Below are 21,209 nucleotides of genomic sequence, written 5' to 3' on the forward strand. Positions count from 1 at the left end.
TCGCTAAGATAAAACCTTGTAGAAATATATTTATATATTAGTAGTTATGGGTTAATACTTAAGACAGAACGAGCCAATGAGAAGCCCTAGACATTGGCCGATAGCATTGTAACTAATAGAGTCTCTGTGTGTTATTTGGGGGCTCTGAAGTGGCAACTACTGGACCCAGGTGGGAATCCTGAAACACTGAGCTGAGCTCCGGGGGGTTCAGTGGAAGAAAGGGAGGGGGAATCATGTGAACATGGGGAGACAGTCAAGAGCATGATTTGGGAAAGCCACAGAGGCAGCTGACCTGATATGGACTGACAGCTGGGGAATCTACATGGGACCAAAATAGACCCTCTGAACGTGGGTGACAATTATGTGACTTGATCTGTGGGGGATGTGGGGGGGCACTGGTAGTGACACCAGGACCTATCCCAGGTACATGAGCAGGCTTTTTGGAGCCCATTCTTTATGGTGGGATGGTGGGATATCTTGCTCAGCCTTGATGGGGCGGGTGGTAGAGGGGGAGCTTGATACTGCCTCAACTTGGTATGCCAGACTTTGTTGACTCCCTAAGGAAGGTCTTACCCCCTCTGAGGCAGGGTGCAGGAGAAGAGGAGGGAGGGGGAAGTAGGGTTAGTATGTAAAACAAAACAAAACAAAGCAAAAAGACTTAGTGGGAGAAGAGGACCCACATGTCTACCCTGTTGAAGAGGAGAAAATGGGCCCCACCTAGCACCTTGTGGCACCAGGTAGTTGGGCACTATTGTGGCAAGCAAATATATGGTAAGGTATGGAAGTCAGAGAAACAAAATGGTTCCTATCCTGTGGAAAGAGGCAGATCTGAAGAGGTGAAGGCAGTGAGGAGCAGGCTGAGTTGGGTGGCCTGTTTGCATAGTGTCTGCACCATGGTGTGTCTGGGCCTGGGCTGCTGCCAAGACCCATGTCTGGGTCTATGGCTCTGCTGCAGGTCTGTGTTGATATCCATAGCTCCTGTTACCACTGAAGGTCAAGAAGATAGGACTGCAGAGTTGGCTCCACCCTTCACTGGCTACAACACTGGGGAGAACTGGCCCTGACCCTCATGGGTGTAGCAATCGGGAGAACAAATCCTACACCTCCCCAAGGCAACACAGTAGAGCTGACCCTGTTTACAGGGTCTGTGGACAAGCTGACCCTGATGGCATGAGAGTGGGAGAGCTTGTCCCACTGCCCTTGTCTGCTATGTGGTGGTGTGGATGAGGAAAAGATACCCTTCCCTGCTCCCACCACCACCTGTGGCAAGCAGGAAAGATAATCTAGCTCCTTATCAGCCTAGGTCCTGAACCTTTCCTGGGCAGCACAGTAGAGCTGACCCTGTCTATAGGGGCATAGGTGAGCCAGCCAGAGAATGTAAGATTGGAAGATCTGGCCCCACCCCTCATCTGCCAGTAACCTGGGTGGGGAAGAGATGCCCCACATGTCCATCACTGCCTGTGGCAGGTGGGAAAGCTGGCCCCGAGGTCATGAGATCTGGAGAGCTGCCCTTGCTGCTTATCAACTGCAGCACCAGAGAGAGGGCCCCTGCACCTCACCTGGGTAACACAATAGAGCTGCCCTTGGTGGTGGGAGTATGAGTGAGCTGGCCCTGAGGGCAGGAAAGCAGAAGAACTGGCCCTGCCCCTTGCCCCTTGCCAGGGCAGTGCTGGAGAGCTACCCTGGTGGTGAGAACAATCGGGCTGACTAACCCTGCAACCACCCTGGCTCAGAACCAGGGCCCACCCCAATATCCCCCCCATCTATGATCTGCTGGAGCACCTGAAGGTGCTGGTCCTGCAGATCCAAAGCTGCAGGAGCTCCATGATACAGGACAATAGCAGAATACCCAAGAGGAGTCCTAGTAAGGGCCCAGGTTTCATAGTATAGAAGAAATCAGAGGCCTGGAGCCAAACCAATGACTCTTTGCAATGAACACTCACAAGTAAAGGGTATACTGTGTGACTCACTGTGTCACACTACAGCTTCTATGATGAGATTTTTCTTCTTTCTTTTTACTTTCTCGTAAATTGTATTTTATTTGATTTGGTTGGGGGGAAGTTGTAAGAGCAAAGAGTGAATACGAGATGTGTGATGTGAAAGCCACATAGAGTAAATTACAAGCTTTTTTGTTTTTTTGTTTTTTAAGAAAGCAGGATGAGCAAGTCATGGAGAATAAGCCAAAGTAGTGCTTGTCCATGGCTTCTGCATCATCACCTGCCTCCTGGTTCCTACTTTGAGTTCCTGCCCTGACTTCCTTCAGTGATGAACTGTCAGCTGGAAGTGTAAGCTGAAATGAACCCTTTCCTCCCCAAATTGCTTTGGTCATTGTGTTTCTTGCCAACAACAGAAACCCTAACTAAGACACCTTGCTCCCTTAAAATCAAGGTTTGAGACAGAAAAGTTTACATTCCTTAAGGCTGATCTTGAATATACCCATCTCCTTCCACCAATATTTCTTCTGGATTTTCAGTGCAGCAACCAGCCCAGAACCTTAACATTCTAGTAAAAGCACCAGCAAGTAAGAATAAGCTCCCATAAGCACCATCAAAAGCCCATTTCTTAACTGTCCTCTAAGAGGAAAGACACCATTCACCCCCTCTCGTCATATTTACTTCTCATCGGACATAAGCCCCTCATGCTTCCCAAAGTAATCTCGCTGACGTGATCCGTAAGTGGAGATGGTAGAAGAAAGTTCCTTCTCACCACTTCTCACCAGGTGGCTTTGAACTCCACCAAGGCTTAGGGGAAGATGGTCATATCTTTGTCATACCTCCTGTGTCCTCTAACATCAATTGCATAGACAGCAAATTTTGAGGAAAGACACAACTCTGCATGGCTTGAAAATCTTACCTGCATTTGAAGAAGCTTAATAAAAGAATCCTTCTCAAACGATGCCATGTTGATAGTGGTCAATGCTGTTGAGAAAGAGGGGTGCCTCTGAAACACTGTGACAAGGGATGAGTAGAAGGGATAACAAAATGTTGTTTGTAACCTACTTGGCAAAGCATAAAGGCCTGTCCTAGCTATTGGCACATCATACATACAGGAACACTATCTTCGTTGGTAAGGACAGTTAAATTTAACCACACTTTGAACATACAGATGGACCAAGGCAGGTCCAGTTAAGATAGCAACACCTAGGAGCTGAATGAAAGCTTCAAAGCCCAGACTCAGCACTTTCCAGAGTATAGTAATCAGAGCAGAGCTACCAAAAGGAAGAAGGAAGCAGTCCACATTAGCTGCCAGCCTGTAGTAAAGAATACTTCATCATATTCCCTGGAACCCTTCCACGTGCTCTTGGCATTTTTCCATACTATTGTCACTTCATGAGTCTACTGAATTCTCTGGGACCTGCTAAGTATCTATGTTGAGTCTATGACTATGACTAAGACTATGTGATACCAGAACTGACACTTTGGTTGCAGTGTGTTTTGTTTACACCCATTCAATAGCTGCCTATGTGACTGCCCATGCTGGTGGGGATGAGCAGGCCCTGAGCCATGTCCCCAACCAGTCTAGATTTCTACCTATGAAATTATTTTAAAAATTAAAAGGTATACTCAGGATGAAGAGTTCCATCAATACTCTGTTCAAAGAGGGAAAAAATGGCACTCGTGGTATTTAAACTCTGGGCTTTGATGTTGAACTTCATTTTATATCATATCAAATCTCTGGGATCCACCTCAATAGACATGGGGAAGAGGATCAGAAATACATCTGATTCTTCTTTACAATGTATGTTGGTTGGCTAAGAGCCTTGGTTGTCCTGTAAAGTAACTGTAAACCAATACCTCCTTTGACGGAGCCAGTCTGAATTCCCTTGTGATTATCTGAGGTCAAGAGGAGCTCTACAATCCCTCTCTTCTGCAGAGCCTGTTGGGAAATGAAGATTATGAACCCACTTTTCTTGCTCCCAGGGGAAAGAGCAAAGATTGGGAAATTAGATAATAAAGGCAGTTTGGTTCACATGGAGAGTGTGTGAACTACAAAATAGGTATATGGAATGTCTCCCAAATGTCCATATGGTAAAGAATTGGTGCTCAGCATGATGCCAGCAGAAGATGGTAGACACCTTAGAAAGTGGAGCCTAAGATGAGATCTTTAGGTCTTTGGAGGCATGTTCTGAAAGGATGCAGTGGTAATTCAGTTCCTTTCTCTTTCTTTGCACTACCAGATCAGGAAGTTAGTGGTTTGATTCTGTCTGGCACTTCTGTGGTGACATACACTATTTTTCTTTTCTTTTTTTTTTAAGGATTTTATTTATTTATTATGCATACAACATTCTGCTTCCATATGTATTTGCACACCAGAAGAGGGCACCAGATCTCATAACGGATGGTTGTGAGCCACCATGTGGTTGCTAGGAATTGAACTCAGGACCTCTGGAAGAGCAGTCAGTGCTCTTAACCTCTGAGCCATCTCTCCAGCCCCGACATGCACTATTTTTCAATACATGTCCCATTAGAGCCAACCAATCATGGACTGGGATTACAGCTCTATGAGTCAATGTAAGTCTATTGTGCTTAAAGATTAATTATTTCAGGTATCTTGTACTTTTCAATTGGCATATATTAATTATACAGAATAATAGGTTTCATTATGATTTTTTATACGTGCATATGACTGCTTTGATTATATATAAGGTATCTGTTACAATATTGAGAAGTTGGCTAACACAGAAAGGCCTGAAGGCAAAGTGACCACCTACATCTTAGGCAATGAGGAAATTGCTGCTTTAGGCTCAGCTTGGTGTGGTTCCAGATGCTACACTAAAGCAGTGGAGGTCTGTGGGACTTGACACACGGTAAATGAGAGCTGAGTTTCTCAATGACCACACTATGGGAGTATGTAAATTACAACAGGGAGAAAAAAGATGGAAGATATTTGGTGCTGTTGTAAGGCTTAAATGCTAGCTCCATTTCAAATGAAGTTGTGTAAAAAAAAAAAAAAAGAAAAACCTTGGGCCCTTATTCTTAGCCCAAGCATTGGTAGCCATGGGACGCTTGGACCTTAACTAAGGTCCCATCACAAGATGAGAGTCTTGACAGCGCTCTAAAGAGGATGCTGATCTCAGAGCCACTTGGCTTATTTCTCAAAATTATTTCCCCTTCCTTTATTATCATCTTTATTATTATTGTTATCCAACAATAATCTCACTTAACTGCTGCTTTCTTAAAAGGGGTGGGGGCAGAGACAAATGTCTCACATAGCAGAAAATTCCCAGGGTTGAGACAGTTGTGGTGTGTGCCTTTAAAAACTCCAGTCCCTGTCTGTCTTCTTTTTTGCAGCAGTTCTCAGATTGGCAAAAGAAGCTGTTGCCATAATGTTGCTATAAATAAACTTGTTTTTATATTTTAAGTTTTGTCTGATGGTCTTTCTAGTTGCCTCAAACTCCCCCACACTGTAAGGGAGAGGCTGACGTTGTTAGGTCCTAAGAGTACCAATAAACTAACAGAGCTTGAGTTCTACATGGATTCTATCAGCAGAAACAAGAAATGCTACTGTGTTTGTGGGAAGGGGGAGCTGTATTCTGAAAACTGCTTGTATCATAGGTCCTGGAAATCAGACTGACGGCTCAGAAAGCAGAGGGTCTTCCCACCCATTGCATTCATGTAGCCACACAGAATCCTAGGAATGAAGTTAGTGGTAACCCTTGTTGTTGCTGTTGTTTAAGATAGGGTTTCCTGGAGACTAAACTGCCCTTGAACTTGCTACGTAGCTGAGGATGCTCTTGAGTGCTTGATCCTCCTGCCTGCCTCTGCCTCCTAAGTGCTGAGATTACAGGGATGCACTACCCACCCAGCTCAATAACTTAAAAAAAAAATCAAGAAGAAAAATAATACTAGCCGAATATCACTGACTGAGTTCAGGTTATCAGTTCCCAGTTTCTTTGCTGGCAGAGCCAAGTAGGTAATACCACATCTAGTTGAGTCAGATCAGAACCTGGAAGTTGTAACATGCTTTGTACCCTGAGGACAGAGTCCAGCTGAGACTGGAGCCTCCTGGATTCCTCAAGGGAGGAAAGGCAAGCACAAGGAGTACTGTAAGCTACAAGAAAAGACACTAGCATGACTGTCAATAATCGCTGATGCAAGAAGACGGACATAAATACTATGAATCAAGAAGCTGCAAGGCATGACAGATTTTGAACAGGGTACCAAATTTCCATATTTAATAAGATCCTAGAGCAAGAGTTCCTAATATCACATTGTGTCTAATAACAAAGTTATTCATATTTATCTTGATTGACATGATTATGTGGGACATCAATAAAAATAATTTAAACTTGATGTTCACGTGTTAATGATGGAGATCATCAGTAAGTATTTATTTCCTCCAAATTAAAACATTACCTCCTGGATGGAAGAGAGAAACTCAGAAAGTAAATGAAACCTCAAAGGCCCGAGAAGTAAACAAATCTTACAAGGACCAGAAAGCTCCTGAAACAGAAGGTTCACAGGCTCCTCCCCAGCATTACACAGTCAGTAACAACTGCTATAAAGGGGAGACTACAACCAGCCAAATTGTCTGCAAATCATGCCAGGAGCTCCAAAGACAGTTCTGTATGGGCTTTTCAGTGATGCAGCTATCTTTGACTCACCCATGCCTCTGTAAATAATCCCAATAAGATCAATGATTGATTAACCTAGACTTGGGTGAAATCATTTCTTATTCTCTCACTAGTTTCCTAATGGTCTGTTCACAGAACACCCAAGAGGCTGGAAATTGGGCATGCAATTTAGAAAGGTACAAAATTAGGAAGAAGTCTTAAAAATATGGGTGCAAAGCAACTATTCTTACTTACCTCCTTAATGTATTCCATGTAGTCCCCATCCTTACTAAATGAACCATATTCATTTTCTATTTGGACAGCAATAACAGGGCCTCCACGGAGGTACTAAAAAGCAAACAGATCATGGTTGGAGAACAAATTTGCTATTGGAGCAGAAGCCTGGAGTCTAGGACTGCTAATAAGGATACCAGAACTGATATGGTTCTTTCTGTCAGGTCTGTTGGAAACTGGCAACTTCATTCATCTCCAGGCATGTAAGCTCCTGAAGGTGTTCTACCTTCCACAATGCTTTGTGGTAATAGGACCAGCAGGTTTTTTTTTTTTCTGTTTCTCATAATTCATTAGCTATGAGCACTCAAACCCGCAAGCTCACTTCCACATCTACCCTATCTACCTTTCCACCTAATCCATCCCGTAGGCTTCCTCTCCACTCCTCCTGCCTTAGAATGAACCCCCTCCACTCTCTTCCCCACCCCACCCCCATGAGCAGGTACTTCACATAGTCCCCTGTCTTTTATGTACTTTCCCTCTTTCCTTCTAAACTGATTGGTTTCCATTATCTTGTCACCATGGAAGTGACACAGAGCCTGGGCTCAATAAGGACTAACTGGATGCTATCAATACCCAGGAAGAAAACCACTGGCTTCATTCATCATCAGCTTCTTGTCCTCAAATACAAAGGAGTTCTATACTTTTTATTAAAAAGAACATGCATACACATACTTTTGTATGCTGAAATGGGGGGGGATTATATAAAAAAAAAATAAGGTTTAAAAAATGGTTGTTCCCTAAAAAGACAACTAAAATTACTATGGGCAGCATAGGAAGAATTTAATTTACCATAATTTTTTACATTCTTTTGAATTTCCCCCAACATTAACCAGTTAATAACTGGTTATTAACCAGTTAATTAACCAGTTAATAACAGGGGTAATTTAGAGTATTCCTTGTCAGTGACTGCTGATCAGTGAGTTTAGCAGATATCAGCCACATACAGACAGACCACTGGTACAACCTTTTGTGTGATCCCTGTCTCATGTGATACCTTTTTAGAAGCTCTGGGGCAAAGCCACAAGGACCAATCAAGGAGTCTATGCTTCACTTGCGGGTCTAGCTCTAACTTGTAAGAAAGTCAGTTTAATATCCCAGAGAGACTGGGGATGACATACTCAATGATGAGCCACAGTATTTCTCTAAAGTGAATGTTGTTAGCAGATCTTCTAGCAGCCCCTACCCCCTGCCCCAGAAGTCAGGCCAGGCTTCCTTGCAGCTCTCTGAGACAGAGTACCGATAAACCATGTTGTGGGAGTCTGAACTGCAATCTTACTTTTATCTAGTGTCTCCCTTCCTGTGACTGTTGGCATACAGGCTAGGTCACTTAGTATGGAGCTCACCCAAACCTCTCCAAAGCACAAAACAGAAAAGCTTGTAGCAATTATAAACTCCCCCTTATCCTTTCAAATTGGAGACTCTCCCAAGATGCCATCATGTTGCCCATGGAATGACATTACTCTTCTAACTTCAGTCCGTGGTTTTCCAACCCTGCTAATAAAGTGCACCTGAAGGGTAACTCATCTCTGCTTTTATTTTCTACAGCCACCCTGCTCTTTCTGATGACTATGAGGAGGGACATTTTCACCTGGAGAGGAAGTATTCTGGGAATCAGATGATCAAAATACTTATCAACAGCATCAAGAAATTCTTGTTGGGTTGTTCTCAGTTGTAACTCAGGGTAGCCCAGAAGCCAGCTAGGGACAAGGAAGCAAAACATGAGATGTGAAACAGGAAGTGGGAAAGAAGATGGCTCTGGCCAGCTGGGCACAGCAGAGGTCTCTGCTCAGAGCCACCTATCACTGGAAGTCTTTCTGTCCACCTAATAACCAAAGCGTCTCAATACTCCAGGTGCTCAAGAGATCGTATCATAGGAGCTTTTCACAATATCCCCCAAGGACTGCAGAGATGTGTGAGTCAAACAAAGAAAGAAGCCACCACCAGCTCAAGGCACTTTAGACCTTTCCAGTTCTGATGACTCAAGCTGAAGGACTGATCCTGGCAACACTTGCAAGTGTTAGCTTTTTTTTCCATTCTTCCCAGAACTCCATACTCCTTCAGCTCTCTAGAATAGAACATGATCTTTAGTCCTTATCATGGTCTCTACTCCACAGGCTCAGGGTCACATTTTTCTCTAAGATCTAAGACTCCAAACAAAACAGTAGCTCATAGGCCAATGAACATCCTACACGTGTCACTGGAGAGGGGAAGGGCCAGGCTACCAAGCCATTCACAGAGTAATTGGCTTTCCCAGGACTCCCACAGCCAAAGCTCAGGCTTCTTCTGTACACCACCTGGTTGTAGCAGAGCCTTAGCTTGAAGGAAAACTTTGTTTTGCTTTCTGACCCACGGAGCAGCAGGGCTAACCTGAAGGCATAACCTGGAAGTACCAGTGTCCTGTCACTGAGAAGGATGACAGAAAAGGACCCTGTATTCTCACCCTGGGTCTCTATCAGCTGGGCTCAGGGTAGGTGTTATGATGAGAGAACAAGCCAGAAAAGCAAGAAGGCAGAAAAGGAGCTGAGGTCTCAGCATGTGGGAAGGTGGCCTGTCTTCAGCCAGAGACACATCTGGGTCTCAAGAATGAGTCCAGAAGTTGTCATCATGTTCCTCTAGAGTCCCTTTCTTCCAGTTCATGAAAACAATGCAGATGTCCATTACATGCTTTCTGTGGAGCAACAGGAAGGTGATCCCTGCATGGCCACAGCTGCTCTTGCACTGGTCTTCATGGCCAAATGCTCAATGCACCAGGACCCCCGTCTCAAGTCTGCTTCTGCAACCCAGGATGACAGCAGAACACAAACCTCCCCATCACTCTGTTGGCATCACTGTCAGGGCAGGAAGTCCAGAGTTCAATTCAGGACACAATTGGTGACAGTAATAGACATGCAAGCTGCCTTGAAATGTTACTCACTGTAAAGCGAAACACCTTCCTAAGCCACAGCACTGGATTCTGGGGTAGCTCACCTGGGTAACCCACCTAGGTCAACCTCAGCACAGATATACGGCCCTGGTCGAAGAATCACCCACAGCCCTAGAGTTGCAGCCAGCGAAACATAGGCCCTAGGAGGGGAAACAAAGTCAGTCCCTTTCTGTGTGTCCCAAAGGGAAGGTTGGGCATAGAGGGAACCCACAGATAAAACAGTATCTAGGGATGTCCTCTATCTTCCTTCCCTTCCTCTCTCAATCAGGGCAGGGAGTGGATTCTCCTTAAACCAACCTAGCAGGGAACCCCTACACCAGGGAGGAGACCAGAGGCCCTGTGAGCCGGGTCTGTACTTACTCTCAACATCTCAACCATTCCCAGAGGCCTACTGGAGAGGCCACATTGAGAACAGGGCCTCAGTGCCCAGCATCAGCCTTGCAAACCTGAGGAAGCCCCAATCTCAACTCAGGTGATTAACTTCTCTATAGTCTGGCAACATCTAGTGTCTTAGGCCCCTAGCTTCTGAGAAAAGGAAGGCCAGAAGTTATAGGGTGGCAGGTCATGGGTAGGGAATGCCCAGATTCTGGGTGCAGACCCTTTCTCCTAAGAACAAGACTTCAGAGCTGAGACACACTGAGGGCTACTCTTAGATGCCAAGTATCCTCCTCCCCTGCTGCAGGCTTCCTTGGTCAACTCACAGAAGCAGAACAACCACATACTCTAGGTCCAGGATCTCAGAGAAGTCAAATGTCCCCCTATTCTGTTCATGGAGGTTCCATGGGATGTAGCTAGAAGAGGGGACAAAGAAGTACAATGAGCATCATATTCCCCCCTATTCAGACGGCATTCTAAGCCCTAGTGTGTCTATGTTGCATTGAGTTGAAGCTTCCAATGAAAATTAACTTCTTTTGCACAGACAAAACCATATTTCACCTATTATCCAACTATGCTTCAAGATACTGATTATCCTAGGTTTTCATAGGTTCTCCCAAAGCCCCACTCTTTTAAATAACTATCAAAAATTATACAGAAAAAAACACAACAAAATATTCTCAACAATTATTACTAAGAATTAACTAAAATAAGAATAATCAAATAATTTATACAAGCAAGTAAGAAAAAGAACAGTCCCACCTCTCAAGCTCAGGAAGGAGAGAGGCAGCCAGGGCTAACATCCACAGGGCTAAGAGTACCCCATGTTAAAGGACATGTGTTTTGTTCATACTACATGACTTTGTGTGTGTTGATAACACAGTTTGGAGTGTAGGGCTCCTGACATCCTGTTTCTCAAAAAGCTCTGATTTTTAAACACAGTTTCATGCAGTGAGAGATATAAGGTAATAAAAGTGTTGTATGATAATGGAACTGACAGTATTTAGGTGGAGGAATGAAAAAGTTCATCTTCTAAAAACTATCCATAGCATTCATTTATAGCTATAACTTGTGAGAACAGAATGAAAATTATGAATGCTACTTACAGGTGACTTTAAGGAAAAGGTATGGAAAAATAAAAATAAAATAATACACAGATAAGATAAAACTGCTCCTTCAACTACTAGCAGGAAAATCATTTCTAAATTTGAGAATTGATAGTAAATGTGGTCTGAAATAAAAGCAGAAAAGGATCCATCCAGCAAATATACTGTCATGACTTTCTATCCACTTAATGAGGTAGCATTGAGTAAAGAAGAAACTGGCTCAGAGAAGAGATGGATAAAGCAACTCCAAGCCAGACTTGGAGGAATGAAATGACTAAGAAACAAAGATAATAAACAGCAAAAGACCCCGTCCTGGGGTCTGCAGGCAGGTCGACTTGGCCCCTGAGGACCAGGCAACCCTGAGTCTGCTGAGATCACTGGGCTACTCCCACCCCCACTCAGGGCAGAGGTAAGCTGCTTCGGCCCCTGCCTTGGACCCAGCTTCTGCCTATCCACTCTGGGAACTCCTGTCCTGGGGTCTTGCTGGCAGGTCAACTAGTCCCCTGAGGACCAAGCAACCCAGAGTCTGCTGACATCTCTGTGCTAGCCCCGCTCCCACCCACCTGGAGAGCAAGTGCTTCAAACCCTCCTGAACCTACCTTGACACCCATCAGAGTATCAGACCCTCTTGCACCCACCAGAAGAGAACCTTGGATCTGTACACACCAAGAAAGGAAGAGACACCACCTGCACACACTGGAAGAAGAGATGGGAAGATGGCAATATAAGAACACATCCAATAACAGAAAAATCAATATGATGCCACCAGAGTCTATGGACTCTTCGCCATCAAGACCTGAACATCCCAACACAGATGAAGCAGAAGAGAGCAACCTTAAAAACAACTTCATGCAGATGATAGAGACCCTAAGAGACAAAATGAGAAAATCCTTCAGACAAATGGAAGAAAAGACAAAACAAAAAATGCAAGAAATCAACAAATCTTTTAAGGAAAGCCAAGAAAATACAAACAGCTGAAGGAAACAATTCAGACAGTTCAAGACCTGAAAACTGAAATAGAGACAATAAAGAAAACACTAATTGAGGGAATGCTGGAAGTAGAAAAGCTGAGTAAACAATCAGGAACCACAGATGCAATCATAACCAACAGAATACAAGAGATGGAAGACAGAATCTCAGATGCTGGAGATAAACTAGAGGAAATTGATTCATCAAGCAAAGAAAATCTTAAGTCCAACAAATCCTTAACACAAAATATCCAGAAAATATGGAACACCATGAAAAGACCAAACCTAAGGATAATAGGTATAGAAGAAGGTGAAGAAACCCAACTCAAAGGTACAGAAAACATATTCAACAAAATCATAGAAGAAAACTTTCTCAACCTAAAAAAAGACATGCCAATGAAAGTAAAAGAAGCCTACAGAACACCAAATAGAGTGGACCAAAAAGAAAGTCCCCTTGCCACATAATAATTAAAACACCAAACATACAGAATAAAGAGATAATATTAAGAACAGCAAAGAAAAAAGGCCAAGTAACATAAAGGCAAACCTATCAGAATTACACCAGACTTCTCCATGGAAACTCTGAAAGCCAGAAGGACCTGGATAGATATTCTACCAACTCTAAGAGAACACAGATGCCAACCCAGACTACTACCCAGCAAAGATTTTAATCACTATAAATGGAGAAAACAAGATATTCTATGACAAAACCAGATTTAAACAATATGTAATCACTAATCTAGCCCTACAGAAAATACTGGAAGAAAAACTCCAACCTAAGGAAATTAACTACACTCACAAAAACATAGGCAATAGATAATCCCACTTTACCAAAAGCCAAAAGAAAAAGCAGGGTAAATCCACATGCAGTACCACTACCAACAACAAATAAAAAACAACAACAACAAAAAATAAGCACTCAATGGTCCTTAATTTCCCTCAATATTAATGGGCTTAACTCGACTATAACAAAATGGATACGAAGACAGAATCCATCCTTCTGCTGAATACAAGAAACACACCTCAAATTCAAAGACAGACATTACCTCAGAGTAAAGGGTTGGGATAAGATATTCCAATCAAATGGACCCAAGAAACAAGCTGGGGTAGCTATCTTGGTATCTAACAAATTAGACTTCAAACTAAAATCAATCAGAAGAGATGAAGAAGGCCATTTCATATTCATCACAGGAAAAATCCATCAGGAAGAATTCTCAATTCTAAACATCTATTCCCCAAATACAAAGGCACCAATGTTCATAAAAGAAACATTATTAAAACTCAAATCACAAATAAGACCTCACACAGTTATAGTAGAAGACTTTAACACCCCACTCTCACCACTGGACAGATCCACCAGACAGAAACTTAACAAAGAGACAAAGGAACTAACAGAAGTTATGACCCAGTTGGGATTAACAGACGTCTATAGAACATTCCATCCAAATACAAAACAATATACCTTCTTTTCAGTACCACATGGAACCTTCTCTAAAATCAGCAACATAGCAAACCTTAACAGGTACAAAAAAAATTAAAATAACCCCTGTGTCTTATCAGACCACAATGCTTTAAAGTTAGAATTCAAAAACAACACAAACTGCAGAAAACCTATCAAATCATGAAAATTGAACATTGCAAAATTGCACCATTGTAATGATAAGTCTTTACTCCATCTGCCCAAGCTCCGCCGCCACATGGGTGCCCAGAATAACACACAGAGTCTTAGTTTAGAATGCTGCTGGCCAATTGACTAGGATTTCTTATATGCTAGCTCAGTCTTTTTGGTTTTGTTTTTTGTTATTGTTGTTGTTTGTTTTGTTTTGTTTTGTTTTTTGTAATTTTTTATTAGTTCAATTTAGGAACAAGCTTGTTTCACATGTCAATCCTTTCTCCCTCTCCTTCCCCTACCCTCATCCCTCTCCCCCATCCCCCCAACTACCCCTCCACCCATCCACCCTCTACTCACCAGGCAGGATAGGGCCCTCAATGGGGTTCCCCAAAGTCCATCACATCATCCTGGGCTGGGCCTAGGCCCTCTCCCTTGTGTCCAGGCAGACAGTGCATCCCTCCATATGAGATGGGCTCTCAAAGTCCCTTCTTACACCAGGGAAAAATACTGATCCACTACCAGGGGCCCCCTAGAGTTTGGAGGTCTCCTAATTGACATCCATGTTCAGGGGTCTGGTCAGTCCTGTACTGACCTCCCAGACAGCAGTCTGGGGTCCATGTGCTCCCCCTTGTACAGGCCAGCTGATTCTGTGGGTTTCACCAGCCTGGTACCGTCCCTTTTGATCTTCATTCCTCCCTCTCTGCAACTAAGTTCCAGATTTCAGTTCAGTGTATACCTGTGGGTGTCTGCCTCTGCTTCCATCAGCCACTGGATGAGGGCTCTGAGGCTCAGGCACCCACCGTAGGACAGAGGGCGGAGTTGCTAGCTCAATCTTAATTATCATAAATCTATATATTTTATAAGACTTAATCTTATTGAGGACGCCTTCCACTGGCATCCTCTTCCTGGATCACAAGGCAGCTCCATAGAGAAGAGAGCAAGAGGAAGAGGAAGTGCCCTGCTTATATTCTGAGTTTGCCTGCTATGTCACTTCCTGCCTGGATTGCAAGACTTCTTACTACATTTCCCAGAATCTTCCTAGACTCCTAGTCACAACTATCCTGCTTCCTCGTTGGCTGAACAGTGCTTTATTCAACAACCAATAAGATAAACATACACAGGACATTCCCCATCACACCATTCCAGAGTCAGCAAAAAAATAAAGAAAGAAATAAAAGACTTCCTAGAATTCAATGAAAATGAAGACACAACATACCCAAGTTTATGGGACACTTTGAAAGCAGTACTAAGAAAAAGTTCATAGCTCTAAGTGCTCACAGAAAGAAACTAGAAAATAGTCACACCAGAGAGTTGGCATCGCAACTGAAAGCTCTAGAACAAATGGAAGCAAATTCACCCGGGATGAGTAGAGGCCAGGAATAATCAAACTAAGGGCAGAAATCAATGAAGTCATAATTAAGAAAACAATTCAAAGAATCAATGTAACAAAGAGTTGGTTCTCTGAGAAAAATCAACAAGATAGACAAACTTTTATCCAAACTAACCAAAAGGCAGAGAGAGAACATGCAAACTAACAAAATCAGAAATGAAAAGGGGTACATAACAATGGACACTGAGGAAATCCAGAGAATCTTCAGGTCATACTTTGAAACCGTGTACTCCACAAAATTGGAAAATTTAAAGGAAATGGACAATTTTCTGTACAGATATCACTTACCAAAATTGAATCACAAACAGATAAGCAACTTAAACAGACCTATAAACCCTAATGAAATAGAAGCAGTCATCAAAAGCATCCCAACCAAAAAAAGTCCAGGACCAGATGGCTTCAGTGCAGAATTCTACCAGAAATTCAAAGAAGAGCTAATACCAATACTCCTCAAATTGTTCCACACAATAGAAGCAGAAGGTTCATTGCCAAACTTTTTTTTATGAGGCTACCATTACCTTGGTACCCAAACCACACAAAGACACAACTAAGAAAGAGAACTACAGACAAATATTCCTCATGAACATTGATGCAAAACTACTCAATAAAATACTGGCAAACCGAATCCAAGAACATATCAGAAAAATCATCCACCATGATCAAGTAGGCATCATTCCCAGGATTCAAGGTTGATTCAACATAGTAAATCTATCAATGTAATCTACCATATAAACAAAGTGAAAAAGAAAAACCACATGATCATCTCACTAGATGTTGAAAAGTCTTTGACAAAATCCAACACCCCTTCATAATAAAGGCCCTGAAGAGATCGGGGATAACAGGAATGTACCTGAACATATTAAAAACTATACACAGTAAACAAACAGCCAACATCAAACTAGAAACTCAACGCGATTCCTCTAAAACCAGGAACAAGACAAGGCTCTCCACTCTTTCCATATCTCTTCAATATTGTACTTGAAGTGCTAGCTAGAGCAATAAGACAACAAAAGGAGATCAAGGGGATACAAATTGGAAAGGAAAAAGTCAAACTTTCACTGTTTGCAGATGATATGATAGTTTACATAAGTGATCCGAAAACTCTACCAGGGAACTCCTACAGTTGATAAACAGCTTCAGCAAAGTGGCAGGATACAAGATTAACTCAAAAAAATCAGTAGCCCTACTATATACAGATGATAGGAAGGTTGAGAAAGAAATCAGAGAAAAATCACCCTTTACAATAGCCACAAGCAATATAAAATATCTTGGGGTAACACTAACCAAACAATTGAAATACCTGTATAGCAAGAATTTTGAGTCTTCAAAGAAAGAAATTAAAGAAGATACCAGAAAACAGAAAGATCTCCCATGCTCATGAATAGGCAGGATCAACATAGTAAAAATGGCAATCTTGCCAAAAGCAATCTACAGATTCAATGCAATCCCCATCAAAACCCCAGCACAATTTTTCATAGACATTGAAAGAACAATACCAGCACAATTTTTCACAGACATTGAAAGAACAATACTCAACTTTATATAGAGAAACACAAGACCCAGGATAGCCAAAACAATCCTGTTCAATAAAGGAATTTCCAGAGGCATCACCATCCCTGACTTCAAGCTCTATTATAGAGCTATAGTCCTGAAAACAGCTTGGTATTGGCTCAAAAATAGGCAGGTAGACCAATGGAATCAAACTGAAACCCCTAATATTAACCCACATACCTATGAACACCTGATTTTTGACAAAGAAGCTAAAGATATACAATGAAATAAGGAGAGTATCTTCAAAGAATGGTGTTGGCATAAGTGGATGCTGGCATGTAGAAGTCTGCAGATAGATCCATGTCTATCGCCATGCACAAAACTTAAGTCCAAATGGATAAAAGACCGAAACATAAATCCAGCCACACTGAACCTCTTAGAATAGAAAGTGGGAAATAGCCTTGAATGAATTGGTGCATGAAACAACTTCCTGAACATTAAACCTATAGCACAGACACTGAAATCGACAATTAATAAATGGGACCTCCTGAAACTGAGAAGCTTCTGTAAGGCAAAGGACACACAGTCAGCAAGACAAAATGGCAGCCCACAGAATGGAAAAAGATATTCACCAACCCCATATTCGACAGAGGGCTGATCTCCAAAATTTACAAAGAACTCAAAAAGCTAGTTTCCAAAACACCAAATAATCCAATTAAAAAGTGGGGTGCAGAACTAAATAGAGAATCTAAATAAATAAATCTAAATAAATAGAGAAACTAAATAAAGGAATCTAAAATGGCTGAAAGACACATAAGAACGTGCTTAACATCATTAGTCATCAGGGAAATTCAAATAAAAACAACTCTGAGATACCATCTTACTCCTGTCAGAATGGCTAAAATCAATAATACCGTGACAGTTTATGCTGGAGAGGATGTGGAGAAAGGGGAACACTCCTCCACTGCTGGTGGGAGTGCAAACTTGTACAGCCACTTTGGAAATCAGTATAGTGATTCCTCAGGAAAATGGGAATCAGTCTACCTCAAGATCCAGCAATCCCACTCTTAGGCATATACCCAAAAGAAGAACGTTCATACAACAAAGACATCTGTTCAACGATGTTCATAGCAACATTATTTGTAATAACTAGAACCTGGAAGCAACCTAGATGCCCCTCAACTGAAGAATGGATACAGAAATTGTGGTTCATTTACACAATTGCGTACTACTCAGCAGAAAAAAAAATGGAATCTTGAAATTCGAAGGTAAATAAATGGAACTAGAAGAAACAGTTCTGAGTGAGGTAAGCCAGTCACAAAAAGGCATACATGGTATGTACTCATTCATATATGGATATTAGACATAGAGTAAAGGATTACCAGCCTACAATCCACACCACTAGAGAAGTTAGGCAACAAGAAGGACCCTAAGAGCGATATACATGGTCCCCCAGAGAAGGGGAAAGGGTCAAGATCTGCTGAGCAAATCTGGAGCATGGGGGGGGGGAGAAGGGAGGGAGCTAGGAGATTGAGAAGGGGAGAAAAGGAGGAGTGAGGAGGACATAAAGAGCAGGAAAGTTGTGTAGGGGAAGAATAAAGGAGAGCAAATAAGAGATACCATCAGAGAGGGAGCCAGTATAGGTTTAAAGAGAAATTAGGCACTAGGGAAATGTCCAGAGATCTACAAGGATGACACCAACTAACATTCTAAGCAACAGTGGAGAGGCTACCTTAAATGCCCTCCCCTGATAATGAGATTGATGACTAACTTATATGCCATCCTAGAGCCTTCATCCAGCAGCTGATGTAAGTAGAAGCAGATACCAACACCTAAAAACTGAACTGAACTGGAATCCAGTTGCAGAGGAGGAGGAGTGATGAGAAAACTGGACAAGAATAGGGTGCTGAAACAGCTGACCTGAACAAGTGGGAGCTCTTGGCTCCCAGACTGATCAGTGGGAAACTAGCCTGAAACTGATGCAGACCCCAGGAATGTGGGTGTCAGTGAGGAGGCCTCAGAAATCCATGGGGCCTCTTGTAGTAGATCAGTACTTATCCTTATCATAGGAATGGACTTTGGGATCCCATTTCACATAGAGGGATACTCCCTCAGCCTAGACATACTGGGGAGGGTCTAGGCCCTATCCCAAAGGATGTGACAGACTCTGGAAATTCCCCCATGGAAGACCTCGCTCTCCCTGGGGAGCAGAAATGGTATGGGATAGGTAGGGTGTTAGTGGCAGAGGAGGAGGGGAGGGAGAGGGAACTGGGATGGACATGTAAAACAATCTTGTTTCTAAGTTAAATAAAAAGTGGAGGAAAAATAAAAAATAAATAAACAGCAAAGAAATGATATGGGTATATATTTCAACAACAAAAATAGGTAGCTATTATAGAAGCTTCAGATTAAGATCTCTTTGTTTCTGTGACCATGGGAGAGCTGTCCTCATTTCCCACCTGGCAGACGAACCCTACAGCTGCCCAGGCCCAGATCCAGGGTTATGACTTGGCGTGCCCCAATATCCACCCCATCTATGGTTTGCTGGGGCACATGAAGGGACCTGATCCAGACACCCAAAGCTTCAGCATCTCCACAACAAAGGGCGCCAGTGGACGTTCAGAAAGAGTCCTAGTGGAGGCCCTAGCATTGAAAATGTAGTGGAGACCAGGAACCTCGAACCAGGCCAATGACTCTTTGCAATGGACACTTGCAAGTAGAGATTTGTGGACAAAGGAGTATACTGTGTAATTTGTTGGGTCACACTGCAGCCTCCATGATGAGATTTTTAATTCCTTCCCTTTTTATTTTACTCATTTTATTTTCCTCCTTCTTTTTTCCTCTTGAATTTTGTTTTATTGGGAGGGGATTGAGGGGTGGAGGGACAGGTGGGGAATGAATAAGATCAAGATTCATGATATGAAAACACATAGAATAAATAAGTAGATTGACTTTTTAGGAAAGATCTTTGATTCCACCATTAAGAATTAAAAAAAATATTAAACTATGTACCCACTAAGTGGCCCAATGACACTTGCTGAAAAAGCATGCATACTCTAATAACCTTGTCCAAGGCTTTGATCACAAAGCTAAGTATGCTATTTAAGGAACAACTGGACACAATTGTAAAAGGATCCGCTGGAAATGCCTAGTCAGAGCTAACTCTTCACGCTGTGCTGACAAACGCAGAACATGACTTTGTCAGTCTGCAACCCTGACAGGAGTCCTGTAGGCTACTAGGTCACGAAGGCTGAAGAGAGCTACTCACGTGGTGACAGTGTTGAATCCACAGGCCTGAAGCTTCAGCAAGCGGTCCTTCCAATACTCCCTGGGCACTCGGAAGTAGTGGATGGAGCCTCCAACTATCATGAACTTGTGACCGTCCAGGGTGAAGTACACTTTGCCCTGAGCATTGCTTTCAGTGCTAAGTCCTACAGATCTGTTCTTCAGCTTGAAAGGAGTTAGACGAGACCAGCTGAACCTGGATTGGAGGGAAAAAGAGAAAGGAGGTGCGGGTGCATAGGGGCTGCTGCAGACCTCCCAGCATTAGCAGAACAGGCTAGACCGCTAGTGTTCCTTCCTCTCCCCGGGAAAAGAAACAAAGTTCCCCGCTCCCTGCTCGCACCAACCTGGTAGCAGACATTTTAAACAAGGCATTTTTGTATTCAGAGAGAGGAGCAAGACCTGCTAAGACAAGCGGCAGGAAGAAGACGGCCATCGTTCTCTTCCAGGAAAGACACTTGCTGCAAGGAAAAGAGACAATGACAAGGGGAACACAGTGGCTCCTTGAGCCACGAGGCTTGGGAAGCTGCTCCAGAACCTTCTAGAGGCCCGTGGCAAAGGACACCCATCACTGGCAGGTGTTCTCCCAGGAAACCTAGTGTAAGGGAGGCTGCAGCTCCACCCGGCTCCACCCAAGTCTCCCAACTCCAGGGCTCCCACAAATCCTCCCTCATAGGACCTGAAACAGGACACACCCGCATCAGGGCAAGGTTGGGCACTTGGAGGTAAAGGATTTAGGAAAGGTAGGGCACCCCATGAACAGGGTCCAGGGAGGACCCAACCAAAGCACCTTCTCATCCACAACTGCACTGTCGTGCCCATTGTCAACGTGCAGCCCCTCAGCAGGGTAGGGAGGAGGGGGATTCTGCAGAGGAAAGAGCTGGGGTGGAGAGACATGAAAAGGTAGTCTGGGTACTAGCACCACGAATCCTTAGGACTGGCTGACCTATGGAATGCGGTGTGGGAAATCTAGAGGACTCCAGGTGAGCACACTGAGGATGATGGGGTTGCGGGCGTTCAGGAAGGGCATATGCCTCGAAGAGCTGGCAGGGCCAGAGTCTTAGACTCTGACAACTCCAGAGGAAGCAGAAAGGGTCACCTGAAGTATGCCATCACTGGAAGCCAGGGAACAGCGTGCAGCTCCTGCTCTCTTGGGTGCCTCAGAAACACGACCACCAGTCAGGATTTATGGCTGCCAGGTCCAGCTCGAGTCAA

At 43.3% G+C, this 21,209-nt stretch overlaps 1 protein-coding gene across 1 annotated transcript in view; it reads right to left on the reverse strand.

Annotated features, from left to right (window-relative positions):
- Nucleotides 1-20,439, reverse strand: part of Glb1l3 (galactosidase beta 1 like 3) — a 38,893-nt gene extending 18,454 nt beyond the window's left edge. Inside the window, exons 1-8 of the mRNA XM_027412205.2 lie at nt 20,342-20,439; nt 19,981-20,193; nt 10,493-10,561; nt 9,815-9,910; nt 8,436-8,544; nt 6,809-6,901; nt 3,795-3,876; nt 2,854-2,918 (exon numbers count right to left, since the gene is read on the reverse strand). Coding sequence (XP_027268006.1) covers nt 2,854-2,918; nt 3,795-3,876; nt 6,809-6,901; nt 8,436-8,544; nt 9,815-9,910; nt 10,493-10,561; nt 19,981-20,193; nt 20,342-20,430 — 816 coding nt within the window. The 5' untranslated portion in view covers nt 20,431-20,439. The remainder of the gene's footprint in view (nt 1-2,853; nt 2,919-3,794; nt 3,877-6,808; nt 6,902-8,435; nt 8,545-9,814; nt 9,911-10,492; nt 10,562-19,980; nt 20,194-20,341) is intronic.
- Between the last annotated feature and the right edge of the window lie 770 nt (nt 20,440-21,209).

The sequence above is a fragment of the Cricetulus griseus genome, chromosome 4, assembly GCF_003668045.3.
Source record: "Cricetulus griseus strain 17A/GY chromosome 4, alternate assembly CriGri-PICRH-1.0, whole genome shotgun sequence".
NCBI lineage: Eukaryota > Metazoa > Chordata > Mammalia > Rodentia > Cricetidae > Cricetulus > Cricetulus griseus.